The following is a 25,156-nucleotide window of genomic DNA, read 5'->3' on the forward strand; positions in this document are numbered from 1 at the left end:
CAAGACATTACATCGTGACTATGGTCGCAAAACCAAAGAAAAAATGTTGAGAATTTTTAATTACATTTTTTGACGACTAATTACTATTTATTGCAAATTTGTCAAAGATGGTCTCGGTCTCTCACCTGTGGTCGGCTGTCGATTGGAAGACGACGAGAGGGACGACAGGGAAGTGGTCTTGGAGCCGAGGGCGCGCCATCCTCCGTGCTGCGACGCGTCCGAATGTCTCTTCAGCCGGAAACCGTCGCGGGCAGCGGGTGAATTTTTGTACCAATCGGGCACATTGAGCCGTTGCAGCGATCGCTGCACCCTGAGCTCGTGCTCGCTCGGCACCCGCTCGCCCACCTTCTGTAGTTCATTTTCCGGCGGCTGCAACGACAAACACGTGTTCGTGTTCTATTAATATTTACTAATTATGTGCGATTAATCGAAAAATTCTTGCGGCAAATTGGAAGAAATACTTCTTGGTCACGCAAGTTCCAAGTGCATCTCAATAATGTGTGTATCTATGATATATATATCTATGATATATATGTTACATAAATAAGTAATCTAGCCCCCTACAACTTTCCCTCAAAATGTTCGGTTGAGAGAGATGGATTTTGATGAAGAGAGAAGGCGCGATCGTTTCGGATTACCCGGTGACGTGCGGCAACACAGAGAATGTGGCTGTCGTGCGAAGCGTCGTGCGAGACATCGATCCTGCTTTGCGAAAGTTTCAGGGACAAACCTGCGCCAAAGTCGACGCGACGAGGTCTTCGTCGCAGCTTCTCGCCGCGGATTCGATCAAAATTCGACACGCCGCGCTATTAACAAGCTCATGAGCCGTCATCGTCATCGTGCCGTGCGGTCGCTTCTCGGTCTACAATCGAGGATGTGAGTCCCCTTGAGACGCGTCGAGGGCAATCACCGCCGATCTGGGAATGACACTCCATTTTATTCGCGGACCTGCTTCTATTTTCACACTATTTTTCGGCGACTAAAGCTACATTCCCGGAGCTGTATATTTTGTTAAGTTCATTTTCTATACGCGAATTAAATACAATTGTATCAATTTTATTTAGCTCAATAGCAAAATTTTACGTAGATATTAGTGAAAAATTATTGAGATAAGTAAATATTTATCCTTAGAAAAAAAATCTAGTTTCATCAATACTTCAAGTTTTGATAGACGTCGGTTTCTATTTAGAGGTCCGCTCTCAACTGCTCTCCTTGACTTTTTTCATTGAGTGTCGACTTTAATGCTAATCATGCGAGGGTCACATAACGAATGCACGTGACGAACGTACGTGTGATTTCCATGCACAAAGTCTAACGGGATTCAGTCGGAAAGCGAATGGCTTCCACGTCTCTCGCTCTTTCCGGCATCGAACGAGGGAGTGGTTCTCCAAGCGCACATGTGTGCGCGTATCGGCCTAAGGAAAATATTTTTCGAGACATCATGGATCGTTGAATTTCTCTTCGTATATATGGTGTGTGTCTGTGTGTTGCACGCTCCATAAATATTTCTTCAACTCGGCTCATTTCTCAACGTTGCCTCAAGAGATAAATGTTCAGTACAGCACTAATGTTCATTAAAATAGCGCTGGAAATTTAAATTAATTCGCAGAAATTTCAAAGTTTCGTTTAAAATTTAAAATACACACACATATCTGCTAGAATGACTAATTCAATAATCGATGTTTCTTAATAATTAAGTGAAAAGGGTTAATTCAATCTAAAAAATAAGTTCTTGCAGTTGATGCACATTTTTTCAAACTTTATCTCTTAACACATCGAGTATTAAAGAATATTTAGTTATTTCCGATAGCAAAAAAGTTAAGGGCAGAATTCTTGATCAATTTCGCAATCCCGTTCAGACGGCGAAACGGACAGTGGTGTAGGATTCTCGGAGTACGAGGCCAAGGCTGAAGCAAGATAGAAGCGGATTCGTGTGTGCGGAAATGTGAGGGGCGTTTACGTAATGCGGATAAGAGCGAGAGGCGTTCGTTTTACAGGATCGATTTCGTGAGCCGTTGAATTTTTAATAAAGCCGGCCGAAGAACTCGCCGAAAGTATTCGAATAAAGACCGCGATTCGTGAAATATTGATAAAGTCGCGGTACACGTGTACCGTTGCTCAACGAAAAACTATAAAAATCCTATCGACATAATATCTCTGATAAAATAATAATCGTAACGATATAATTATATATAATTATAAAGATGCAAATAAAGGTGATAAGTCTAGAAGTTGCATTAATGTAACAAAAGGAGATTAAAATAGATCGAGCTCGGCAGAAACGGAATCAAAGTGGCATTATATATAAAGGCTCTATATTCTGATTTAAAAAAGAAAGAACGCGCCAAGGTTCGATATCACGTTGCTAACGCTGGACGCGCATTGCGTAATGAGTGTCTCGAATGTCGAGATGCGGCAAGATGCAAGCGGTGCCAATGTTAATTACGGCCGTCGTCTTTTTCTTTTCGTCGCGTCGTCGCCATTGTTCCTCGTCAATTGACGCAAATTGGGGGAAAGCCACGTCAAATGCGACATAGCGCATCTGCCATTAGCCGGCCAAAGACCCCGCGCGCGTCTCTCTCGCTGCAAGTGCATGTGCATCGCGTTAATGCAGCATCCTGTTCTCGTCACGCACGCGAGTGCCGCTATCGCCGATATCGCCTCGAAACGCGCTTACGATGAAGTTACATTAGCCAAATATCTCACTTTTTCGTATAATTTTAATATAAAGATGAGAATTCTGTAATAAAATCTTCATGGAATAATTTTCTTAAAATACAATCTTAATCGAGTCTTAAGAGAGATCTCACTTTAATTAAATCTCGAATTGAAGATTAATTCAGGGATCAGACGATTTCACCGCCGTTTTTCATATCCGCTTAACTGATCACATTAATTAATTGTCAAACTTGCGTGCATGCCAGTTGATACGATATGATCTCACGAATATAAGTCTTGTAGCAGCTCGATTCTATAATCGTAAGAACAGAAAAAGGAATGCGCGCCGCATTTTGCCGCCATTCATTGTTAACCGCTATCGATTGCAACTGTTTTTGAAGGCTGGCCTTAATAATGCACTCACACGACGGCTGAAATTGCAAGACAAGAACTATTCCTCGGCCGCTCTTTGAAACTTTGGAATCGCGCGCGCTTGTCTAAATAATTTCTGCTGCTTTATCGCAGAAATAGTTGGTTGGAAGAATATTACGTTAGCGGAATGCAGCAGGAAAATAGAGTTAACTAGAATACCCGATCGAATAACTAATAGCAGCCTCGCGTTATCGATGATATACTCATGAAAGCGTCATATTATTCGTGCTTCAAATTTTTAGCTTAATACAAAATCAATATTGGACTTCATTAATATTATAATTAACATTTTACTTTATTATTAAACATTTTAATATTCCACGTTTTCATAAAACGTATATTTTTTCACAACTTATTTTCTTGTCGCGCCTCAAAATTGAAATTATGAAAAAAAACTGTTCTTTTTCATCATCAAAATTTTTATTTTTTTATGCTTTATTTCATTTCACCTTTTATTTTTTACTTTTAATACTTGCATTTTCTATTTTAAATTTTAATTTTAACGGTGATATTTATTAAAGCCACGTAGAATGCTTCGACTAAAATATCGTTTGCGAAAAGCGATTGCGCGTTGCGATTCGTATATGCGGCACGTATGTGCCTGTCGCATGCAAATGCATCGACATGCATGCTCATAAATGCGTGCGAACAATCCTTCGCACTTCGAGAACAAAAAATCGTCGTTTTATCACGCAAGAGAAGTAACCAAGAATCCGCGCGTCACGTGCAGCCTTTGTTTTGCAACTTTCTAGTCGTCGTAGGCTCTCGCGTTCATTGACGCGCACCGTGTCTGGGTTCCACGGTGACCTTCGACCTAATCGGAAAATGTTACACCTTTATACGACGTGTAATGAACCTTCAATCGGTGTAAAAATGTAATTATCAATGCCAGTTTCCACGATGTAAAATAATAAAATTGTAATTTTTTAAATATTCCTTTTAGAAGAAACTGCTGTGTAAATTCGTTAACGTAAAATTGTAATAAAGTTTGCCATTATTACGCGACTTTAAAGTAGAACTTGCGCAAAGAATATTGAGTCCCTCGACGTTTACGACACTGCACGTGGCAGAGCCAGTCGTAGATACACGTGGGCATGAAGAGCGCCCACACGTCTTGGGTTCTCGCTCGGCCTTCGACTCTCTTGCCTGCTTGCGAATGTTAACGTTTCGTGCAACTACTTCTCTTTCTTTCGCCGCCCAGCACATAAGCAATCGCTTTAATGCAATCGACACAGCGATATTACGGAACCGAAAAAGTACAAGTTTGTTGAAAATAATTGATTTATCGAAAAAATTTCAACAAGAAAATTGCGATTAAATTTTAATCATTATTAAATTAAATTACATTACTTGAATTTACTGTAAGATTTTCGGAGTAAAACTCGACACTGAAACTATACACTTTCGAGCTGTCACTCGGATTAAAGCCTCCCCTATTGCGGTGGGGGTTGCTTCCCCTATTATGTGTCAAGATCTTTCACCCAAAATAGGGTATCAAAGTAGGTCAAACACAATGGCGACACAAGAGTAATTAACAAAGGATCAACCTCTGGACAGTACTCGATAATATTCTGATGTTCTTCATATTTATGAACGAAAGATTTACCACTGAAAGATTGAAAAGTGCAAATTATACAATAAATTTCCCGTTTGTGCATTAACAATAGAAATCAAATTAAAAAATAAATTTTCTAATTTTTATATTTAATTTTAATGAAAATTTTATGTAAATTCCATAAGCTGTTATATTTGGATATTTGGATATATTTTGCGACTGATTTAAAATTATCTTGTTCTAAAATTGTCCTATAATAGTTAATGCTTATATAATGATACTGATATGCGTCTAGTAAGCGGAATGCCAACTCCTTTCCCGAACTCGACATGCCAACTGCGGTGTGCACGCGTATTAGGGATACGGAGGTGCAGAGTTACATATGCAGGTGCAAAGAGAGAGAGAGAGAGAGACTTCAAATCGATCTGCGGGACCGTATTACACATGCGGCATAATGTCGCGTACCGACGCGACGAGACGGGACGAATGAGTGCTGGCACGGATCGCGACGTTTTCGTAAATAAACCGGAAGTCCTGGCCTAAGTAGCGCGGACTGTCGACGTCCGAGAAGTTCGTGCTCTGAGAGTTTGAGACGCCAAGAAACATTCAAGATTAATTTCCTATCTAATTAGATATTATTAATTTTTTAGATCAATCTTAGAAATTAAGTTATAAACAGAACAGAATATAATTTAATACTAAATTAGTTAAATATATCTTAAAAGAATGTCCATGAATTTTAGATTATTCTGTATATCGCAATCTATGTATCGTTTTCAGCCTGTATTTTTTAAATAAAAATTATGACATTTTGAAAAAGCATTAGATTTGTATAAAAGTATGTTCATATTGTTAATTTCTTATGTTTGTAACAAGCCAAGCGCGACTATCGATCGCAGTGGCATATTCATCGAATGCAAACAAATTCCACGTGATTCACTGACTTTACCGTGACCTCTTTCGATCCTTTCCTTATTCTAAAACAATAGACTTTATCGCGTGTTATGATCAGAGATACAGAGATCACAAAAGGCGTTTATAAATTCAAAATAAAACCGCCGAAAAGTGGAGCAACGAAATTTCTAGCCACACGAATCACTCGTGGCACACAATTTACACGGCTTCTCCAATTCGGTTTTCTGATTAAATGCATAATGATGGAATTTAATGGCGGTGCGCGCAAATTGTGTGGAATTTGCGGAAAATTTTGCTAACAACAATATCCGCGCGAACGCACATTTATCACATACGACGTGTACGATTACAATGAGATATTATGAAACGATCAAGTTATTATATCAAACGGACGTGACGTATGTATATTTCAATATTCTATAATCTTTCCGGATTTTCTTCAGCTCATATGACGTGCGATTATATTTGTTTAGGTTGATCAAATGTATGCAGTTAAACAACAGCTTTATAACGGTATGCATAATTGAAATAAATATTTATAAAAAATTTACGTTGGAATATTTGATAAGAAGCAAATGTCATCAGGGAAACAAAAAAACTCTTTTGAATTCTCTCTTCAAAGGTAATTCAAAATGATTTTGATTGATACTTTGCATAATGCGAATGCCAACGGTTGAACGTCATCCGCGGAACTGAGGATAATTGCACCGCAATTAATTCGTTACGTTTATCTGCGTTGCGCTATATAAGAAAAACTTAAAATGCAAACAACATTAATTTTAAGAAATTTATTCAAAGATCTGATTATAAATTTCGTTAATAAAGAGTAACAATGCAATGATACTATGAATTTTCCAAGTCTGTCAGATCTATTAAATATTAAAAAAAAAAATAATAAAAAAATTTTTAAATAAGAAACTTGACAATTTCTAAATTATCATATACAAATTACTTGTGAGAAATTCAAGTCTTTTTCTTGCAATAATAATAATTTGGATTTAAATAAAATTACGAATAATTTGTATCAAATCCATAAAAAGCCTTGCAAGAAAGCAGACCCGAATCGTCATTTCAAGCAAATTTATGAGAAACTCAGGCTTTTCTCTTAACGCATACAAAAGGCTCGGTATTAAAAGGGTTAAATAGCTTTTCCGTTGGATGAAAGAGACTTTACCTTCGGGCTGCGGGATCAACGTGGCACAGATTCACATATCAGTCGTAGCGGAGGATACGCGAAGCATGAAGCGAAATGAGAGATCGGTCTATGCGCTCTTTTGTACGTGGAAGCGCGCGTATCGCGATACGAGCGTAACACACGTACACAAAGAAACGCACATACACAACGCAGGACGAGTCATACTGCCGTTGGCCGATCAATACCACGCTGGTGGAAGCGAAATGAGAGGAGGAAGCTGAAGAGCACGCGGGAGGGGTAGGAAAGAAGGGGAAGAGGCACAATGTTGAAAAGCTATGGACATACTAGGGCTGATATTTGTACGGCGCGTGGTCCAGAAATTCGCGCGGCTGTGTTCAGGGATTCCTCGCCCTAATCCACTTGGCCCTTTAAAAATCGCCAGAATTTAACTGCGTTATATCTGGCCTGAGACAATAATTCCGATTTTTACATAAAAGAAAGTAGTCCTCCCTTTTATTTGATTTTTTTTTATAAGCTGTAATTCAATATAATTCGAGATGGTCTCTGATTCTTTTGATACGGCAGTTTTAAATAAGCTCAGTTTTGTATGCAATAAATCAAAAAGAAATTTTCGAAATTACTGGAAATTTATTCTAATCTCACATAAAAAAAACAAACAAACAAACAGACTCGTGGAAAGCCAAAATTATTTCACAGCTATATAAGAAAACCCAATCATATCGAACTATATGCTGACTTAAAAATAATTTTCTGGAATTATTACATAGCGGCTTAAAAATAATTTTCCGCGATTACGATACTTGCGCGGAACGATCACTTTTACGTCAAGTCCTCATTGCTATTTTTCCAGCAATAAGGATCGCGACAACGCGCTTGCATGATATTTTTATCCGAACACGCCGATCGATCATCTCGCAACAATGCGCGGAGGTATCTCGAATGTTCGATACGCGTGTTCGTTCCGGCCTGAATCCACTTTCTGGAAATGTCATTTCCGTACTTTTCACCCGTCAAATCGGCGACTCGTCAGCCGTTCTACGCCGCTGCCAGCCTTCAAAGATATTTGCGGGCGACGTTCGAAGCGCTTCTACGTCAGTTTATTTCTTCTTCTCCTTCTTCGGTGTGGTCCTCTTTGTAAACGCGACACAGTCGAGCTTGCTTCGCACCCCCTTCACCCTCACTCTCGATTCCGGAAGAATGCGCATAAGGGTTATTGACCTATCGTGAAATTTCGCACCCCCGTCACCCTCCGAATTCCTTCCCTCAAAGACGCCCGTTCTATTCTCTTCTCGTCTTTTCTCGCCTAACAAGCGAGACAAGAAGAGATTTTACGAGAAGAAAAGGGGAATAAAAAAGTGCAAGAAGGGAAGAAATAGGACAAAAGAATGCAATGAGCGTGATAAAAGGGTGATAGGCGAGCACCCTAGTTTCCAAACGTCGGGGAAAAAGAGACGCTCTACCGAGTGTGTTCGGTTGTAAACGAATAATTTCAAGACTTCACGCGCGAGTTACGCAGACAATTAAACAACAGAAAGTATGCACGAGCGTGCAATATAATTTTCCGATTCTTCGAGGAGCGAGCAAGCAGCAGCTACTTTGCAAAAGAGGTCGTTGTATTAGAAATTTTCTGCACGCCACGAGAGAGCACGAGTTTTTACATGACGTTGCTGCAAAACTTAAAGAGACCTCTCGAAAATCCTAATTTCGCTTGCCTTTTTCCACGCTTTTTCTCTTAAAGTTCTTGCACGTGTGTTGAAACGAGAAATAGTCTCAATCGCGACCAGTTCACACTTGCAATTTCTTTTCGCAACAAGAGTAAGACGCATAGAATAATGTATAGCTTGTCAACTGTAATAATGTCGGATAGCTCGGCTATAGAAACGTAGAATGAACCATCTAGTGCTAAGCGAACCGATCGAAATGTGTGGACGCGTGAAAAGAAAGAACGTGAACCAAAGTGCAGGGTCAACGATCCTCATTACGCGTGTCTTGAAAGGCACAAATAGAACGAGTTGATCAATGTGACTGATCTCACGATGCGCCGTTCACCAAGCAGAGACCGTCCCGTGAAGCGTAACCCCATATCCGCATCGACGCTTATTAAAGCCACCTTCCTCGCTCGACTAGATCACATACACGGCGTTCCAAAAGTCCGAGATCAGCGCCACAGTGCGAAAATAGAAATTATTTAAGAAGTTGATGTCGTTCAAAAATAGAGAAACAAGAATAAGAGAACGTTTCTCAACGATTTAAAAAATCAAATATTTTTTTCTAATGGAATAGAATGTCACGTCACTTGCGTATCACACACGAATTTGAGAATTTAAATACGAATTTTTTAAAACATTTACACATGTTGCGTATGTCTCTGTTAATATTAAAATGCGGTCAATCAATTACTTAGTGTAATGTCAAAGTTTACCCATCGCGTGGTTGACGGAAAAAAAACGGAAAATCAATTCTCTGGACCGAGCCGATTGCACAACACGACCATCCTCGAGACCGGGACAAAGCTGCCGCGGCAATAATTATATCACGTGTGCAATGTGCGCAGTAGGATCGATGCCTCTATCATTCGCAAACGTGTAACAGAGCCGCCATCGTGAGAAACATCATTAGGGAGAAAGCAGGACGAACAAAGAGAAAGAAGAAGGGAAGGGGAGCTTCATCCGGTAAGTTCTCATGCTAGTTGTTCGCGATAGCTTCGTGACATTGTGAAAACACACAATGTACAAACTTCATAAAATTGTATTGTATCGTACGAAAATTTCTAACAAAAACTCTCTCAGACATGGTAATGCTTTCAGAAGAATCAAAACTTTTTCTCAATCAAAATTCAATAAACAGTGAAAAATATTTGATCGTTGATGTAAATGTCACCACATTATGTTATTCCTATAGGAATTCCTAAATAAATTACTCCAATTTAGAAAATAATACTCGATGTAAGACCTGTTAAAGTTTACACGCTGATATATTAAGATTTTCTATATAAAAGATTTTTTTTTTTTAATTGATCGAGTAAAAAAAGACTCGTAAAAAATTCGAGATTTTTCTCAATAAATAAAAACTCGATGCATTCGAAAAATTCGAGAATATTTAACAACTGAATATAGTTTCTGTAACATTTCTCTGATTCAAAATCGTTCTTGAAAAAGCCCGGAAGGAGTCTATGGGAAATTACGCCAATGCGGAAGAGATTCTACAACACTCGTCGTCGCACCTCGTCGCGGAAGGAGCCTCTATCGATCCTCGCCGCGATACACTTAGGCGACAAGTCGAGAGAGGAAGTAGTAGAATCGACGGTTGTATCGTCGACAATCAGTCGCTCCGTCACTAAGACGAGTTCATCCGACAAAATTTAGCTAATCTGTATGTTATGGGAGATTCTTGCGGTCAGCTGTGTTCTATCGACAGACTCTCAAGAGACTTGTACAATCGATAGTTGAGAACGGATGGTCTGCAGAATGCAGTTACAGTAATTTGCTCTTAAATCCTTGCCATAAATCCGCTCAAAGATCACTTATTTTTTCGCTTTCAGAAATCGATTTGTGCAATTTTGCGCAGAAAGAAATTTTTTTTTTCTAATTTAATTTATGGCGAGCATTTTATTATTTATCAAAATGATAATATAACCGTATTAAAATGTACTTTTTCGGACATGCAATTAATATTACATTAGAATGGAAATTGTATCGGTTAAGCCAATATAGCGAGGTTATTGGATGACATTGACAATTTGCATGCGACGCACGCATTAATTAAATGAACGCTAATTCCTAACATGAGGATGGAGCAAAGAACACGTAGCGCGTAGATTAATTAACACGTCGATCAAAATTGTGTCAATTAGTGGCAGATTGTTCGTGCCTGCTGCGAAATACTCTCAATTAATTCTTGCGATTGCACTCTGCATGAAAAGTTTCTAATCTTTTGATTTAAAAAAATTCTAATCGACATGTCCCAATAAAACGCGAATTCATGAATCTTTCTTTCAATCATCCTGAATCTGAAGGAGAAATTTGCAGTACAATCATTTTATTTCTTGTCAAAGCATTCGCGCAAAGTATAAAATACCCGACTCGACCTTCCATTTCGTAGAGTCTAGAAAAAAGTGCGATGTTTCGTTCGATTTTAACTGACTTGACACTCAAATGACACCTTGAGGTCTAAACGCTTAGATTCTCCTCAACTTGGCCGAACGCGATCAGATGTAAGCAGAGTGACTCGCTCGAATTGACCTCGCCGAGGAGCCGTTTCGCATGATCGATCTGAAATTCTGCAAATTTCGCGCGTGATATTTGCGGCGAGCCATCATCGAATGGCAGATAGTGGGCACGTCGCGCGAAAGGCCGCGAGCCAATGTACAAAGTAATGGAAAGAGCGTTGTTACCTTGACGAAGTGCAGGTTCTCCTTGTCGAGGAGGAACTCCATGGACTTGTGCGGCCGCTGGTGGATAGCGGACGTTGCGACGGACGCGACGTCGTCGTCGTCACGGAGGGGTGTCCTGTGCGAAGCGCCGACGGGCGACTGGGGTACGTGGAGGGCGTGCTCGGGCCGCGGCCGCGGCGCCGCCGCCGAGGTGTGGTTGAGATCGAGCAGGCTGCGGGTCTTCTTACCGCCAGCCGCGGTGGTTGCGGCGGCAGCGGTGGTCGGCGGACCACCGGCGGCGGCGCGCGTACTCGTGGCGTCGTACACCGCCTCGTCGAGATCGGTCTCCAGCAGGCCGATCGGGCGCTCCGGGCCTACGGTGTACATCGCGCGCGCTTTCGCCATCTCGATCGCCGCCGGGTTACCGAGATCCGTGGCGGCGCGTCGGCGCGACACCGCTGCTGCCGTCGACGCCGACGCCGACGCTGAGGCTCGCGTCGACGTACCCAAAGCGGCGACGCGTGGCGGTTGAGGCGGCAGGGGTGGTTTGCTGGACACTGGCGCCCTCCCGTTGCTGCTGCAACAACAAACAGACGTCCTCTTCAGAATGCTGGTCGACTGCGGTCGAATCGCTTGGTAATTAAAGAAAATTAATTATCGGGCAAGATCAATTTCCGAGATAAACTTCATTTAATCTGGTACGAACTGCTGATTGGGAATTTCGCCGCACCACGACCACGACATCGTTCATTCCAAGAGCGGAAGGGTGGAAGATGGTGAACGTGCGATGTCGGTGGCGATCGAAACCCGCTGGCAAACGCAACTGGCTTTACACAGCGTGTCGCGCGCACGTTGGACGACGTTGCGCTGGATAATTGGATATCGACGGATTGCATTAGGATAGTTTTAAGGTTTGAACATTGATTTGACCCTGAATATCGCTAGGCTAATGTTGTGCAGTTGATCAATGACAATTGATCGTAATTAGAGTCTGCAAGTTTTGATGGTGCGAGCGGCACATTTTGCGCTTTGCCTCATTTCATATTTATAGCACATAAATATGAAAGCTCATCTTTTATTTTATTTATGATGATATTCGTTCGCTAATTCGTTAAACATATTTCTTATTTTGCCTTATAAAATTTGCTGTGGTTCATAAAAGATAATTGCTTCATTACATTGATGGACATTATCATTGAACTACATTGAAAGCAAGTCACGTTACTGTCGTGTTTCTGTCAAAGGCCAGATTAACGGTACCAAATGAGAACACACGGTTTTTGTTTGAGAACACGCGGCGACGCTATTGTGATGCGGTAATTGAAAAGTGGTGTTGAAGTGGCGTTTTACGCTGTCGCGTGACGTCATCGATTTTCGATAGCGAACATTGAGCGGCATTGAAGGGTTGCGCTTTTTTTTTATTACCGAACAAAAATCGTGGACAGGATAATTGCTCGCATAAAAATAAAAATAAATAAAGAATGTAGAATACAATTTTTCAGGCGAGACTTTATTTTGAAGAGAATTAAAAAAGTGTCGATTTTTAACCGATATGCTTATAATTTTGTACGCATAGAGTACTCTTATTTTCTTCGCCTCTTGATTATACATCTAAAAACTATATTTATATCTAAAAAATATTCACATAAAGATTAACAACAACTTGATACGTTAACTATAAACAAACATTTCTAGGATTATCAAAATATTCGCGCAAGATTATGCCGACTTTCGCTTTCCGATCTCGCATCGTGTCTCGATTCGCGACAGACAGTGGTTACTTTATCGAGTTTCCGCGTAGTGGTCGAATGGGGTTTATAGATAAAGGCATGACTATCCCCGGCGAAGAGGACAGTCATTAATAAGACTTTCTATCCGCCATGAGCGTAGTTCCCGATAAGAGAAGTTAGAATACAGCGAGCTATTATTCCGAGCTCCTGACAAAACCTCGTTATATTGCGAATAAACATGAAGCTGTGTGATCTGTTATGGAGCTGTAATCTGTTACAGGCGATGATCTTTGACCGCGAGTTATGCGATTACAGAATAATCAGCGTCAAGTTCGTCTAAAATGTTCGGTGGCAAAACGATGACTCAATTACAAGTTTGCTTAACGAGTTGTTATTACATGTAAATTAGATTTCATCAAATATTTTTCCGATTACAAAGTACGTACAACATATAGAGCGTGTCTCTGTCGATTATGTGATAAAATAAACACTATACTGAGTAATGTTATTGCTTGTAAGTATTTTTTATATATTTTTATGTATCTTTTATTCATGTGCTAACACTCGTATTATTCCTGTCTAATTAATATTATTGTATGGTATTAAGAGCAAACTTTGCAACGGTAGCTTTTCTTTGAACCAGCGGATACTTTAATCGGTTTCAAGTTTTCAGATTTTTTCAAATTAACTCAAGAGACGGCTCACTCTTGTATGCATGTGTATACCGGGAATTTTCGCAAAACATTTTAAAGACACTTACAAATTACTATCAAGACTTGCTAAGAGTCGCAGTTATGAAGTAGCTGTGCCTATTTGCGAAGCATTAATAGGATTTCGATGCGGAAGCCACTCTTCGACTTGCGCACGTGACTCGACGACGCGCTGTGGCATACGCGATCCGGTTTTATTATCGCCGTGTAGCGTGAGATCATGTTCATAAACACTGCCCTCGACGCGATGAAGAATCATCGGCCTCTAAACTTAGTATTATGACTAACCATAAAAACAACGAGCGTTTTCGAGGTTTCAAAAATCTGCGTATTTTGCCGATTTCGATAGAAATCAACACTTAGCTAATAGAGTTTTAATATTTACGATATTTGATAAGGTAAAATATAAAAAAATGAGCTTAGCTATTTATAAATTAATATTTATATTAAAATTGTTTATATTAAATAATATTGGTGCTAATATATATATAAAAAATTTGATGTTTTGAAATAATTTTTGCAATAATGCACATTCTGTCCGCTTTGACGGATTTAATCCATGCAAGATCAACTCAACACGGCCTTGCGATACGACGTAATAACTCGCCCTGATGACAACGGAGCGGCTGGAGAAGCCGCGTGGAATGAGCGCGGGAGCGAACTTAATTGCGCTGTCATTAAAAAGCCGGCTAAATGGACGCATTTGTTGCATTTTTAAGACGGAATAAAAAGAGAAGCAAAAATAAGCGGATAAAAAAATATAGGCACAAATAAAAAACGAAGCTGAAAAGCTGTTAGTCCCCTTGAGCGATGATGACGAGGAAAGCACAAAGCTGAAGAGGAACGCAAATCTCGCGATCAGAGCTCTTAGAATGTGACGTTGAACCCGCTTTCAAACGCGACTTCCGGACTTGAACCGGAATGGAATAAGATTAATAAGATGGTTCTCTCTGACCGGCATTACACCTACACACGTGTGCAAGGTGTATATTTAACTATGGTATGCATGAGCGAGCGAGTCTCGAGTTCGCCGTCGCACCAAGTCGAGATATTAAAGTTGGCGCAAAGCATTTGCCATTTTCATTACTCAATTGCAAATAAACTAATCGTTTTCAAATAACTTTTGGTTCAACCTAGCTTTATTTCTTTCACAATTTGTCATTATTTTTATCCAGAGAGCAATAAAAATTCGCTTTCGATTCTGAATGCACGATGCGCATAAAGTTAAAAATAAGAAAACAAGTATTTTTATAATTACAAAGTGTTTCAATTATTAAATTGCCGGATGCTGGTGCATTACGTTTTCTGATGTTGAACTTTGAGATTTTATACCCTTGCATAATTCCAAGTCCAATTATACCGGATCTTTGCCCGGAGAAGAGCTCGACTCTCAGACACCAGTTCCATTTGCAAAAAGCTTTTGCGCGGAATAGCGGCGGCTTCTTAAATTATATCTCACAGCTTGCAATGATGATTCATCGCCCCTAAACGCGAACAGGCGCGAGAATGGGCGTGGGATATCGACTGCGTTCTGTTTAGCGTCTCATTAAACAAACCGAGAAACGCAGCCGCCGAAAATCTACGTGCTATAAATAGAATAATCCTTTGACGAGAAAGAGGGAAAAAATATAAATTACGTAAGAGCGAGAAAATCAAATTCTGAAAACTGAAAGTAAAACCTATACAATCTGTGTAAATAATGAATAATTATTAATTTATAATTTATAATATTTATTATTTATAAAGGAAAAACATTTTGCGAAGAATTGCCATGACTTAGGTAAATAAATTAAACGTTTGACATTAAATTCACTGCTTAAATATGCGATTCACGTATATTTTGCAGAATCAGAGATTTATTCGATGCGCCATCCGGCAAAAACACAACGCGAAACTATTACGTATGCAAAATCGTGTACAGAAGCCGCTCTCTTCCATCTTTTCTCGATGGAACTTTTTCCATGCGGCACGTATCGAAGCGAAAGACGCCACTTCGGCGAAATCTAAATCTTCTGCGATAAAGCAAATGTTTGTCAAAGGCAAACGAGAATGAGAGGTGGAGGATCAGATATGGCATTCCCAGAAGAGCAACGTTGATTCGTGGAAAAGGCGGTGCGGGCTAATAAAAATACGTACGATCGCATTGCGAGAGAAAAATTATAATTTTAATTATTATTTCGAATAAAGAAAGAAAATCTCTCGATTATTTATATGTTAAATTCAATTAAATTAATTTGTCAAACTACTTCAATTTTCGAAAAACTTCTCTATTTCCTACATAAAAATGCGGTCACAGAAGCGAGATTCGTCGGAGAGGAGACTCGAGAGGCGAGGAATATGGAATAAAAGTTAAGCGAAGATGATGGAGGGAAGGCTGTAGGACGGGACGAGTTATAAAATGCAATTAGGTCGCATTACGCGGGAATGACGCAGCAAGACGCGGGGCGAGAGTAAAATTCAATTAAGAGAACCGAACTGGGTGCCATCGCGCTGCAACGGGAAGCGGGCCAGCAGTGTGGTGATTATGAGTAGACAAGAGAATAAAATGATGCGGGTGTCGCAGTCGGTGTTTGACGGGAAGGCAAACTCTCGTAAGAGAGTAAAATTACATCAATCGAGCGAGTGCAAAGCCTGATTAGAATGAAATTAAACTTGCAGACTGGCTAAACACAGACATGTCGTCGTCGTCGTCGTCGTCGAGAGAAAGAGGAAACGAACGCGTCGACGCGAGCGATTGCGACAGGCAAACAGAGAACGGACAGTGTCGGTATCGGTGTGGGACGAAATGAAAGTGGAAGCGATTTGTCGAAGCAAATAGCGTAAAGCAACGAAGCAGCAGTGAAAAATTATATAAAACTACAAGAAAATATTATTTTAAATATTTATCTAAAGGGAACTTTTGGCAATAAATGAATACATCAATTAGGTGAAAAATTATGACAGTAATGGAATTTATATGAAGATGTGTAAGACCAGATTGTTTCGAATACTTAATAACGGAGAAGGATTAATAATTAATATTTGTAAATAACGCAGAAAATCAGTCAGGTCTCGACAGAGCATATATTCGAAAAATTTCATTACGAATCATAGTATATCACATACATGACCGATAATCGCGCGCCATGTGAGAATGCATCATCGATAATGCAAATGGCTGTAAAGCTCTTGTTAACACTTGATGAGTTATTCACAGAGATCTTCTCTCCTTCGTATTTATGCACTGCCATACGACGCGCGCAACCGACAACTTGTTGCTTTCGAGTATCTCAGCTCCGAACAAATAGTAGCGGTAGTTCCGTTAAGAAGATATGTGTCGTTATTTTACTTATTAAAAAAATATTGCATAAAAGAAGAAAAGACGGAAAAAAATAACAATTAAAATTATAATATAATGAGATACTGTAACTTCCGATTATTGGATAAATAATAAATATTACATCATATCAATATTATAATACTACATAAATTTATTGTTGCAATCACCACGAGCAATATTCTTTGAATAATTTAAAATACCGGCCAACGTTACTAAAAGTATGGAACATTTCCATACATGCTTCATTGGATTTTGCGACGTACCTGACACTGGAGGCGCTTCTCTGAATGTCCACATTGTTCCTCCTGGCAGCCTCCTCGAGAGTAACGACCTCCTGCTGGCGTCTCCTCTCCTCCTCAGGCGGATGCAGCGGTATAATGATATAGTCCGGCTCCTTCTTCTTGGTTGACTGTTGATGTTCCTCCTGCATTCTCGTCGTCGTCGTCTCGACGACGACCTTCTTCTGCGCCTCCGAGCGCGGCACCTTGGTTCTACCGCTGAACCTGAGTCTGGAGAATCTCTGCAGGAAGCCGCCCAGACCGCCCTTTTTCCTCTCCTCGCTCTTCATGGTGGCAGTGGAGGAAGACGATGACAGAGAGGTCGAGGATGACACGGCGTACGGTTCCTTCTTCCTCGGAAACGACGGACGTTTCGCGATCGCAACGCTCGCGTGTTCCCTGTTTATGTTCAACGCGCGCTGACGTTCGTCGCCCTGACGTTCGTCGTGATGGTGATTCGTATCAACTGCCGCCACAGCTAGCACAGACTTCCCACTACTGCGTTTAACGAGTGAATGCGGGGAGTCGCTGGGTGGGGAGTCGTAACCAACACCGCGGACATTGTGTCCCTTCTCCTTCTTCTCCACCATTTCCATCCCGTCTCTCTTCTTCTCCTCCTCTTCTTCCTGCTCCTTTTTCTTCGCCTGCTTCTCGATCACGACTCTCCACAGACGACCGCTGGTGCTAGAGCTGCGAGAACGCTCCTCGGGGTCCTCGTTTAACGACGCGTTCTCCAAATTTTCCTTCCACTCTCCCTCCTTACTCTCGTCCTTCGGAGAAAGCTGCACTGTTCTTTCCGGATAAAACTCACCGATGAAACTCTTCTTGCACGCATTTTCAGGCTCTTCCTCGCGCTTGTCGCAAGATCCTTTGTCGACGTTGGAAGACACCGCAAAATTTTCAAGGACACTTTCAAACTGGGCCGGTTTTTCATGGAGAACGACTTTATTCTTCAAGCAGGACACTTCTATGGGTTTGGTTTCCAAGCAGGGATAATCTACTTCGTCATCTAGCAGTCGCGGGCTCAGCTTGCTAGCATCGCCACAGACTGAAAATGGATCCGAGTTTTTTTTTATCTGACCGAAGAGTGAGTCGTCCTGCCGCCGCTCAATTGACCGAGTATACAAATCCTCGCTGATGTTCGTATCGGAGTCCGTCTGACGAATCGCTTCGGCAATTCTCAGCGCTGAGGAGCGCCCGGATGCGTTTTCTTCCAGCTCGTCGCAGGCATCCATCCGGTGGAACGCCGATCGTGAGCTCTGCAATGATTTGATATAATCGCACTGCTGTGCCAGCTCGTAGCTGGCGTTGTTCAGCACGCGTTTCCGTCCACAAGTCTCAGCATTGTCGTGATTCTCGTCCTTAAACTTCCTCTGGAAATTCCGCTCGTCCACCTCGAGCTGCTGTGCTAGCTCGTAGCTGGCGTTATTCTTCACCCACCGATTCCTCAGCCGACCGGACGGCGTCCGCTGGATCGACTCCATCGCCAAAATGGCGGCGCTTGCCATTTCAGAAACGGCCGCCTCCTCCACTTCTCGCTTAAATTGCCGAATTGCCTCGTCGAGATCGTTCTCCGTCATCATCGCTATGTCTAGTACACAGTTGGCGTGATCCTGCGTCTTCACCGTCGACGTTTTCGTCGGTGTTTTATCACCGAGCGCCTGCTGCTTCTCACAGTAAAGATCCGCGCACTCGACCTTCGTTCGTTCTTCATTCTTCTCCTTACGATTCGCCAGGTCGCCGTCCATGATCACACTCTGCGCCGGCTGCGTTCTGACCGAACTGGTCAACGCGACTTTCATTTGCGCCTCGTCGTTCTCCTCCGGGTTCTCGGCATCCTCGTCTCGCGGGTTCTTCTTCGGGGTCACAGCGGTCTCATCGTCGGGCATCGCGGTTTCGTCCGCCATTTCGTGGCCGTTCATCTCGTCGTCGCACGTGGCGACGACGCCGCAGAGATTCAAGTCTACCGGCACACTGGCCACCCGCGTATAGTTCTCGAAAAGGGACGACGTCGACACGTAGGAGGTAGTTCGCGAAGTGCGTAGACGACCTGGTGGCGAGTCCAAATCGTCGCTACGTGCAGACTGCTTGACACTACCGAGCAGACTGGGCGCGCTCTGCGACTTGTCCGTGAATCTAAAATTAAAGTGCTCCTCGTGGCTCCACCCTTGGTGCTGCTGTTGGCGGCGGCGATGGCGGTGGTGGTGGTGGTGATGGTGATCGTGTTGATCGTACTGTTGCTGCTGCTGCTGCTGCTGCTGCTGCTGCTGCTGCTGCTGTTGCGAATGCTGATGATGGTGATGATGATGATGATGCTCTGCGTTGCCACCGCCAGCTATATTTAACCTGGCTGTTTTCTGGCCGGATTTCAGCTCCAAAAGAGTATCCCGCTTCGTCTCCACGCCGATCTCTCGCAGATCGATCGTGTTTCGGTAGTCCAAAGACGTCGCGTACTTGCCGGACTCGCCGTACAGCAGCAGCTGATCCTCGAAATCGCTCGTCGTTAATCGGGAATCGTTTATCCCGACGCGCTCATACGCTTCGAAATCGTCTTCGTCGTCTTCATCATCGTCCACGTATTCTCGCTCCTCGTGCCAGAAGTCTCTGTTTCGTAAAAACGAACACAATCGAAATATACAAATAGCACGCACGTGTTATGTGTGTGCAAGATTTTATTTTATTATTTCTTTTTCTATACAACCAACACAAATAATAAAATATATTTAGTATAAATTCCAGTTCAAAATTTTTAATTGTTTAAACGCTTTATTTAAAAAATTTTATATTTTATATTTTAAATAATAGATTAAAATTTAAACTATATTCTTAAAGGACGGTTTTCTCATGCATACGTCGTAGCAATGATATGACAATTCGATAACGCATTTCCTAACGTTTATAATATCAGCAATAAAGTCAAGGTGGTCTTCCTCAAGGTCGTGATTGCATTTAGCTCGGCCGTAAAACGATCATCACGCGAGAGGCACGTCGACGGCGTGCGTTGCCAAGAAAACCTGAGCACTCGACACCCGGCTTCTTTGCACAAACGCACATATAAACTGTTTAACCCTTTCATTCTTAAACTGGAGCGGAGAAAAAATCCACTGCACTCTCAATCATTTAAAATCATTATAAAAAAATCATTATAAAACTATTTATCAATCTTTTCATAAATAAATAACTTAAAATCAATATTAATTTTAAATTAATAAATTTTTAATTAATTTTCAATTTTTAACATTTTACGTAGTATAAAAAGAAAAGTTTAAATTTTATTTTATGGAAGTAAAAAAGAAGGATTAGATAAGTAATAAAACTGATATGTAATAAATATTTGCTCGATAAAGGGGACAATTGGTATGCACTTACCAATGATCCTCGCAAACTGGTAATTCGAGAAATAATGAATGATTACAATAGCCATGTATCTCTATTTTAGTAACGCATGTAAAAATAGGCGGGTGTTAAACGATGTACGCGTGTGCGCCCATGCCAAAAATAACAAATAAAAGCCCCTATGGCTTCTGTTGGAATTGCAACGCAGGTAGACACGGATTAATTGCATTACCGTTGTACATATAAACGGAAAGATTGCTCGAATAGAATGTAAAATATACTAGAATATTAAAATTTAACATTCAAAAAGTTATTCGTATTACTTTGTTATCCAATCATAATTTTTATTTAAACAATTATTCAAATATAAAAATAATTTTGACTGAAACAAATTTCAATAATATCTTCGAAGATTCAAATAAGTTTTCTTTCATTCAAAATTTTTTATTCAATATTCATTCAAACACAAAAATCCTGTATGTAAAAAGTGCACGACTTACCTCACATGCTGATTGTTTTTCCTGATATTCGACAGATCAGCACCTCTCTTCAGAAACAAAGGCGCGAAACCATTCGGCATAGCCACTTGACCGAAGCCTTCGTCCTTCTGACACGTGTCCAGGCTCTCAAAGCTGCGGTACGGCCTGATCCGTGGAAAATGGTCGACCATAGTGCCGGCGAAACCGTTCGGCAGCAATCTGTCGTAATCCTGCTCCAGACTGTCGGGTGAGTCGTTCTCCGGATGCGAGGCGTTCGATCGATTTGAGTATTCCAAGGAGTCATAGCTGTAGCTCGACGGCGATAGGGTGGCGCAGGTCCTCTCCAAGGATTCGAACTGCAGCAACGAGCTCGACCGAGAGGACCCGGTGGACCGGGAGGATCTCGGTGACGCCGGGTACTCGTCGTAGCTCGTCACCTGATGATGATGGTGATGATAGTCAGCGCCGTGGTGATCGCGACGACGTCGTTTCTTCGGCACCACCGAGTTGCATTCGCTACCGCTGCCGTCCAGCCGCTCGTCTACCAGAATCGAGACGATGTAAGTAATAATAATGATGATGATAATTACGAGGGGCACGCGACGATTCGAAAGAGTAAAAGCGAGACGAGTGAGTGTGCGCGCGCGTAACCTAAACCTACTTCACACAAAATCCACACCACATGTTGCTTTTTAATTCCACGAATTCTCACTTGGATAAATGAAAGAGGAGTTCGACGCTTTAATGACCTACTTTGTAAAATCGAGTAACGGAAGTGATTCAATCTGATGGTCGCCACATGCGTTCCATATGCATTATCCCCGTCCGTCAGGAAGCCGCGATTCATGCAACCGGAAGTAGCGCTTACGGTGCTACATTCCGCCGCGGGTTATCATGACCGTCGCGTGCAACGTGTGATCGATTATCGATCCAAGCATCGTGATTTTTTGCGTAACTTAGATGCGATTGTGTCAAGTCATGTAATATACGGAAACAATTTCTTTGAGATTTATCTATTCATCTATTTTTAGCATTGATTTTATCTGTATCTTGCAGACATTTCCGACTTTTCCGATCGTTCGTTACAAAGAGAGAAAGTGCATGCTCCTGCAACACGGCAACCACGTGCAGTTGTGTGTTACAATAGTTGCGTATTTCTAGGCGTGTTTGAAAGTACGTGGATAAAATACTATTGAGCTTTAATTCATCAATTTTTTTGCTGAATTTAAACTACATAACTATGTAAATAACGATCAAAAATTAAAAATTATACCTCATTCCATTCTTATATTTTTTTGAAGATAGAATATCGGTTTTAGTATGTTATTTAAATGTTTAATTTAATAATCCATTTCAAATTTTAATACTTCAATAATTTAGCAAAAAGTTGCAATTGAAAATCGCTAGCTTCACAAATATGATTAGGTCATTGAGAGAAAAGAGAAAGTAGAATTGCGCGTAAACAATATCCAATTCTCGCGGTTGTCGCTTTGGGCGAGAAACACGGAATTTCACAAAATCGTCTTCAACGCACAGTAATCAAACAATCATGCTTATAATTACATATTATATATTTATGTTAAAGAAGTTAAAATTCTCACCTGCAGATCTCTGTTTCGATCTGATGTGAATCACACTCTCAGTTTCCGAATCGGATCCCAACCAATACGTCGTTCCACTGCGTTCGGAGTCGCTTTGAAGATCGTCGGATGTTTCTTCCAAAATTGTTTCCAAAAAATCCACGTGCTGTACTAATACTGTATCTAAAAAAAAAAAAAAAAAAAAAACATTTCGGTTCATTCAAGTTTCAAATAAAAATCTAATATTTCTATTCATCTTAATACATAATTGTTATATTTATAGGTTTCACATGTTGCACACATAGACATAGTATGAATAGACGGAGCATTGCCCACTTCTCTCAATAGAAAAGCGTGTCGTCAGTGAATATACAAATGTACGAAATATACATGGATATAATATATTTGAATTTGATATTCATACTATGTCTATTATCAAATCAATTAAAAAACAATGTGCGCATGCTCGAAGAGATGAAGAGAATGCCCGTGCACTTCCTCTTCTGTCTCATTTCCATTATTTGCTGGCGTCAACTGAGCGATGACACACTGTCTATTCATACTATATCTATAATTGCACATATTTTTTGCGTGCATAATTTTGTTATTTCATATTGATAGAATTCATGTTCACCGAAGCGTGTAATATATACTCATCATTCATGTCTTGTCATTTCATCGTCGAAAGTGTAACAGAAGCGAACGAATAAAAGAAATTCTTAACGAGAGGTCGTGACTCATTCGTTATCAACATGACCATTATTACGTTGGAACATAACGTAACTAGGAAGGTTCGTCCACCTCTTGTGTAAGCATTCATTGTCGGCCACAACCGGTTTCAGGAATTTTGGGATAAATTGTATGTATACACTCTGTCTGCGCGCGAGTCATTTCCTTTGGCATACAAAGTCTAGTTTTTCTTAGAATTTTAATACATCTTATCTTTTGGAATTTTCACATTAAATATTGATACAATTTAATGAAATACAATAGCAATGCCCGTTTGAGAAAATCTACTCAACAACATATTAATTAAGAAAATATTTGCTAAACTTAATTAGCAATATATTTAGCTAAAATTAAATTAAATGACATTTTTTATTTGTCACATTCTTTCAAATAATACTAATAATGGCTGGTTTAATTTAATTTTGCAATAGAATAATTTTATCTAACAATAAAAAAAGATACCACGATAAATTTTATTACAGATGCAATGAATTAATAATCGCTGATTAGCTGCTTTCCGGCGTAAAGCAGTTGAAACGTAAGTATCCATGTATTCTCGTCTCTATCATAGCACGATGAATGATGGAGTGAACAGTTAGACATCGGGCTGGGAACGGGATGTTGCATAGCTGCACGGCGCAGCGCTAGAAATGCATTCGATGCATGCACTCTAACCACAAGCGACCGCTCGTTTTCTCACGTGGAAAAGTCAAACGCTATCTGATCCTTTCATCTTATCGAAATGGATGCATAATACAGCGGCTGTAACATGCTCATGTGCCATTTTCCCAACGCTGATATTATGCCCAAATTCGCGACTAATCCTTTAACTATTAAGTGTTGCAAAAATTCTATAGATAAAAAATACTTTTTTTTTAAAACAACATATATATGCGTCTTTAACATTGATAATCAATTTCCAAATAGCGTATGTATCAGTTGTTGACACCTAAAAGATTAAAAAGTTCGAAGCAAAGCAAATCTATATACTTCCGTTACCTTTCCTTACGCCGATTTCTCAAGAAAAATATACACGCGAGAAAGCTTATCGCGCGGATAAAAAAGAGGCGATCGCTGTAAAACAAGGAAATAATAATCAAACAAAATGCGCATTGAGACTGAGATTTTTTCTAGTAAGACTGTACGTAACTTTCCACGAGTGGGCGACGATAACGCTATCGAAATAAACTTTGCACATCTTGTGTCGAGTAAATGCTCGAACGCGATCGCGGCAAAGCGCGGCGATCCGCTTGCGAGTTAGCGTGAGAGTTAATGAACGAAGCGAGAAGAGTCGGAATAACCGGAGAAAATTTCTTTGATATATTATCTCGATGTTTTATCACATTTGCGCATTCGCACTACACAGACACAGCATCATAAATATTTAAAATTTCTGGTTTAAAAAACTTGTTTAGACTTAGCTTAAGATTTCTAACCCGCAAATATTTAAGCGAAAGTATAAAGCATTCATCATGTTGTGTGTCCATACAATATGTTACGACAACGCTCAACTTTCATGATAGACTGGCACACATGTTGTGATTGATTTGTACATGCAACTTCGTTTTCTATGTCATAAAAAAACCACAATAAATAGATTTGCATTTTCATGATTATTATTATTATAATTAAAACGTTATATCATATTAAAAATGGTAAAATTTGAAATCAAAACTAGAAAATTTAAAATCATATTAATAGGATTTAAGTTACTATTCTATAAATTTCTACCGATATAATTGAAATTATGCCCTTATAATCATATTATTCATAGACGAATACTTGTAATGAGACTTGCAGATATAATTCGCGATCGCGAATATATTAATTATGTAACAATTGCCACGTCTTGAGTTTCGCGTCGGTAATCTTGATAAAATCACAAATATTGATCAAAATACAAGAAA

General features: G+C 40.4%; 1 protein-coding gene and 1 long non-coding RNA gene across 10 annotated transcripts in view; one reads left to right on the forward strand and one right to left on the reverse strand.

Annotated features, from left to right (window-relative positions):
- LOC105673161 (uncharacterized) overlaps nt 1-25,156 on the reverse strand; it is a 47,980-nt gene that overhangs the window by 15,656 nt on the left and 7,168 nt on the right. For 8 of the 9 annotated variants that reach the window (XM_067357345.1, XM_012368586.2, XM_067357343.1 and 5 more), the window contains exons 3-7: nt 22,542-22,703; nt 20,962-21,481; nt 17,111-19,729; nt 11,110-11,665; nt 126-369 (exon numbers count right to left, since the gene is read on the reverse strand). In XM_067357345.1, coding sequence (XP_067213446.1) covers nt 126-369; nt 11,110-11,665; nt 17,111-19,729; nt 20,962-21,481; nt 22,542-22,703 — 4,101 coding nt within the window. The remainder of the gene's footprint in view (nt 1-125; nt 370-11,109; nt 11,666-17,110; nt 19,730-20,961; nt 21,482-22,541; nt 22,704-25,156) is intronic. The other variant, XM_067357344.1, reaches the window with a different exon arrangement.
- LOC137000528 (uncharacterized) lies at nt 11,662-23,248 on the forward strand. The gene is made up of 3 exons (XR_010890788.1): nt 11,662-11,999; nt 20,997-21,500; nt 22,548-23,248. It is a non-coding gene; the product is annotated as an uncharacterized lncRNA (long non-coding RNA).

Source organism: Linepithema humile, chromosome 6 (genome assembly GCF_040581485.1).
Source record: "Linepithema humile isolate Giens D197 chromosome 6, Lhum_UNIL_v1.0, whole genome shotgun sequence".
NCBI classification, from domain to species: Eukaryota; Metazoa; Arthropoda; class Insecta; order Hymenoptera; family Formicidae; genus Linepithema; species Linepithema humile.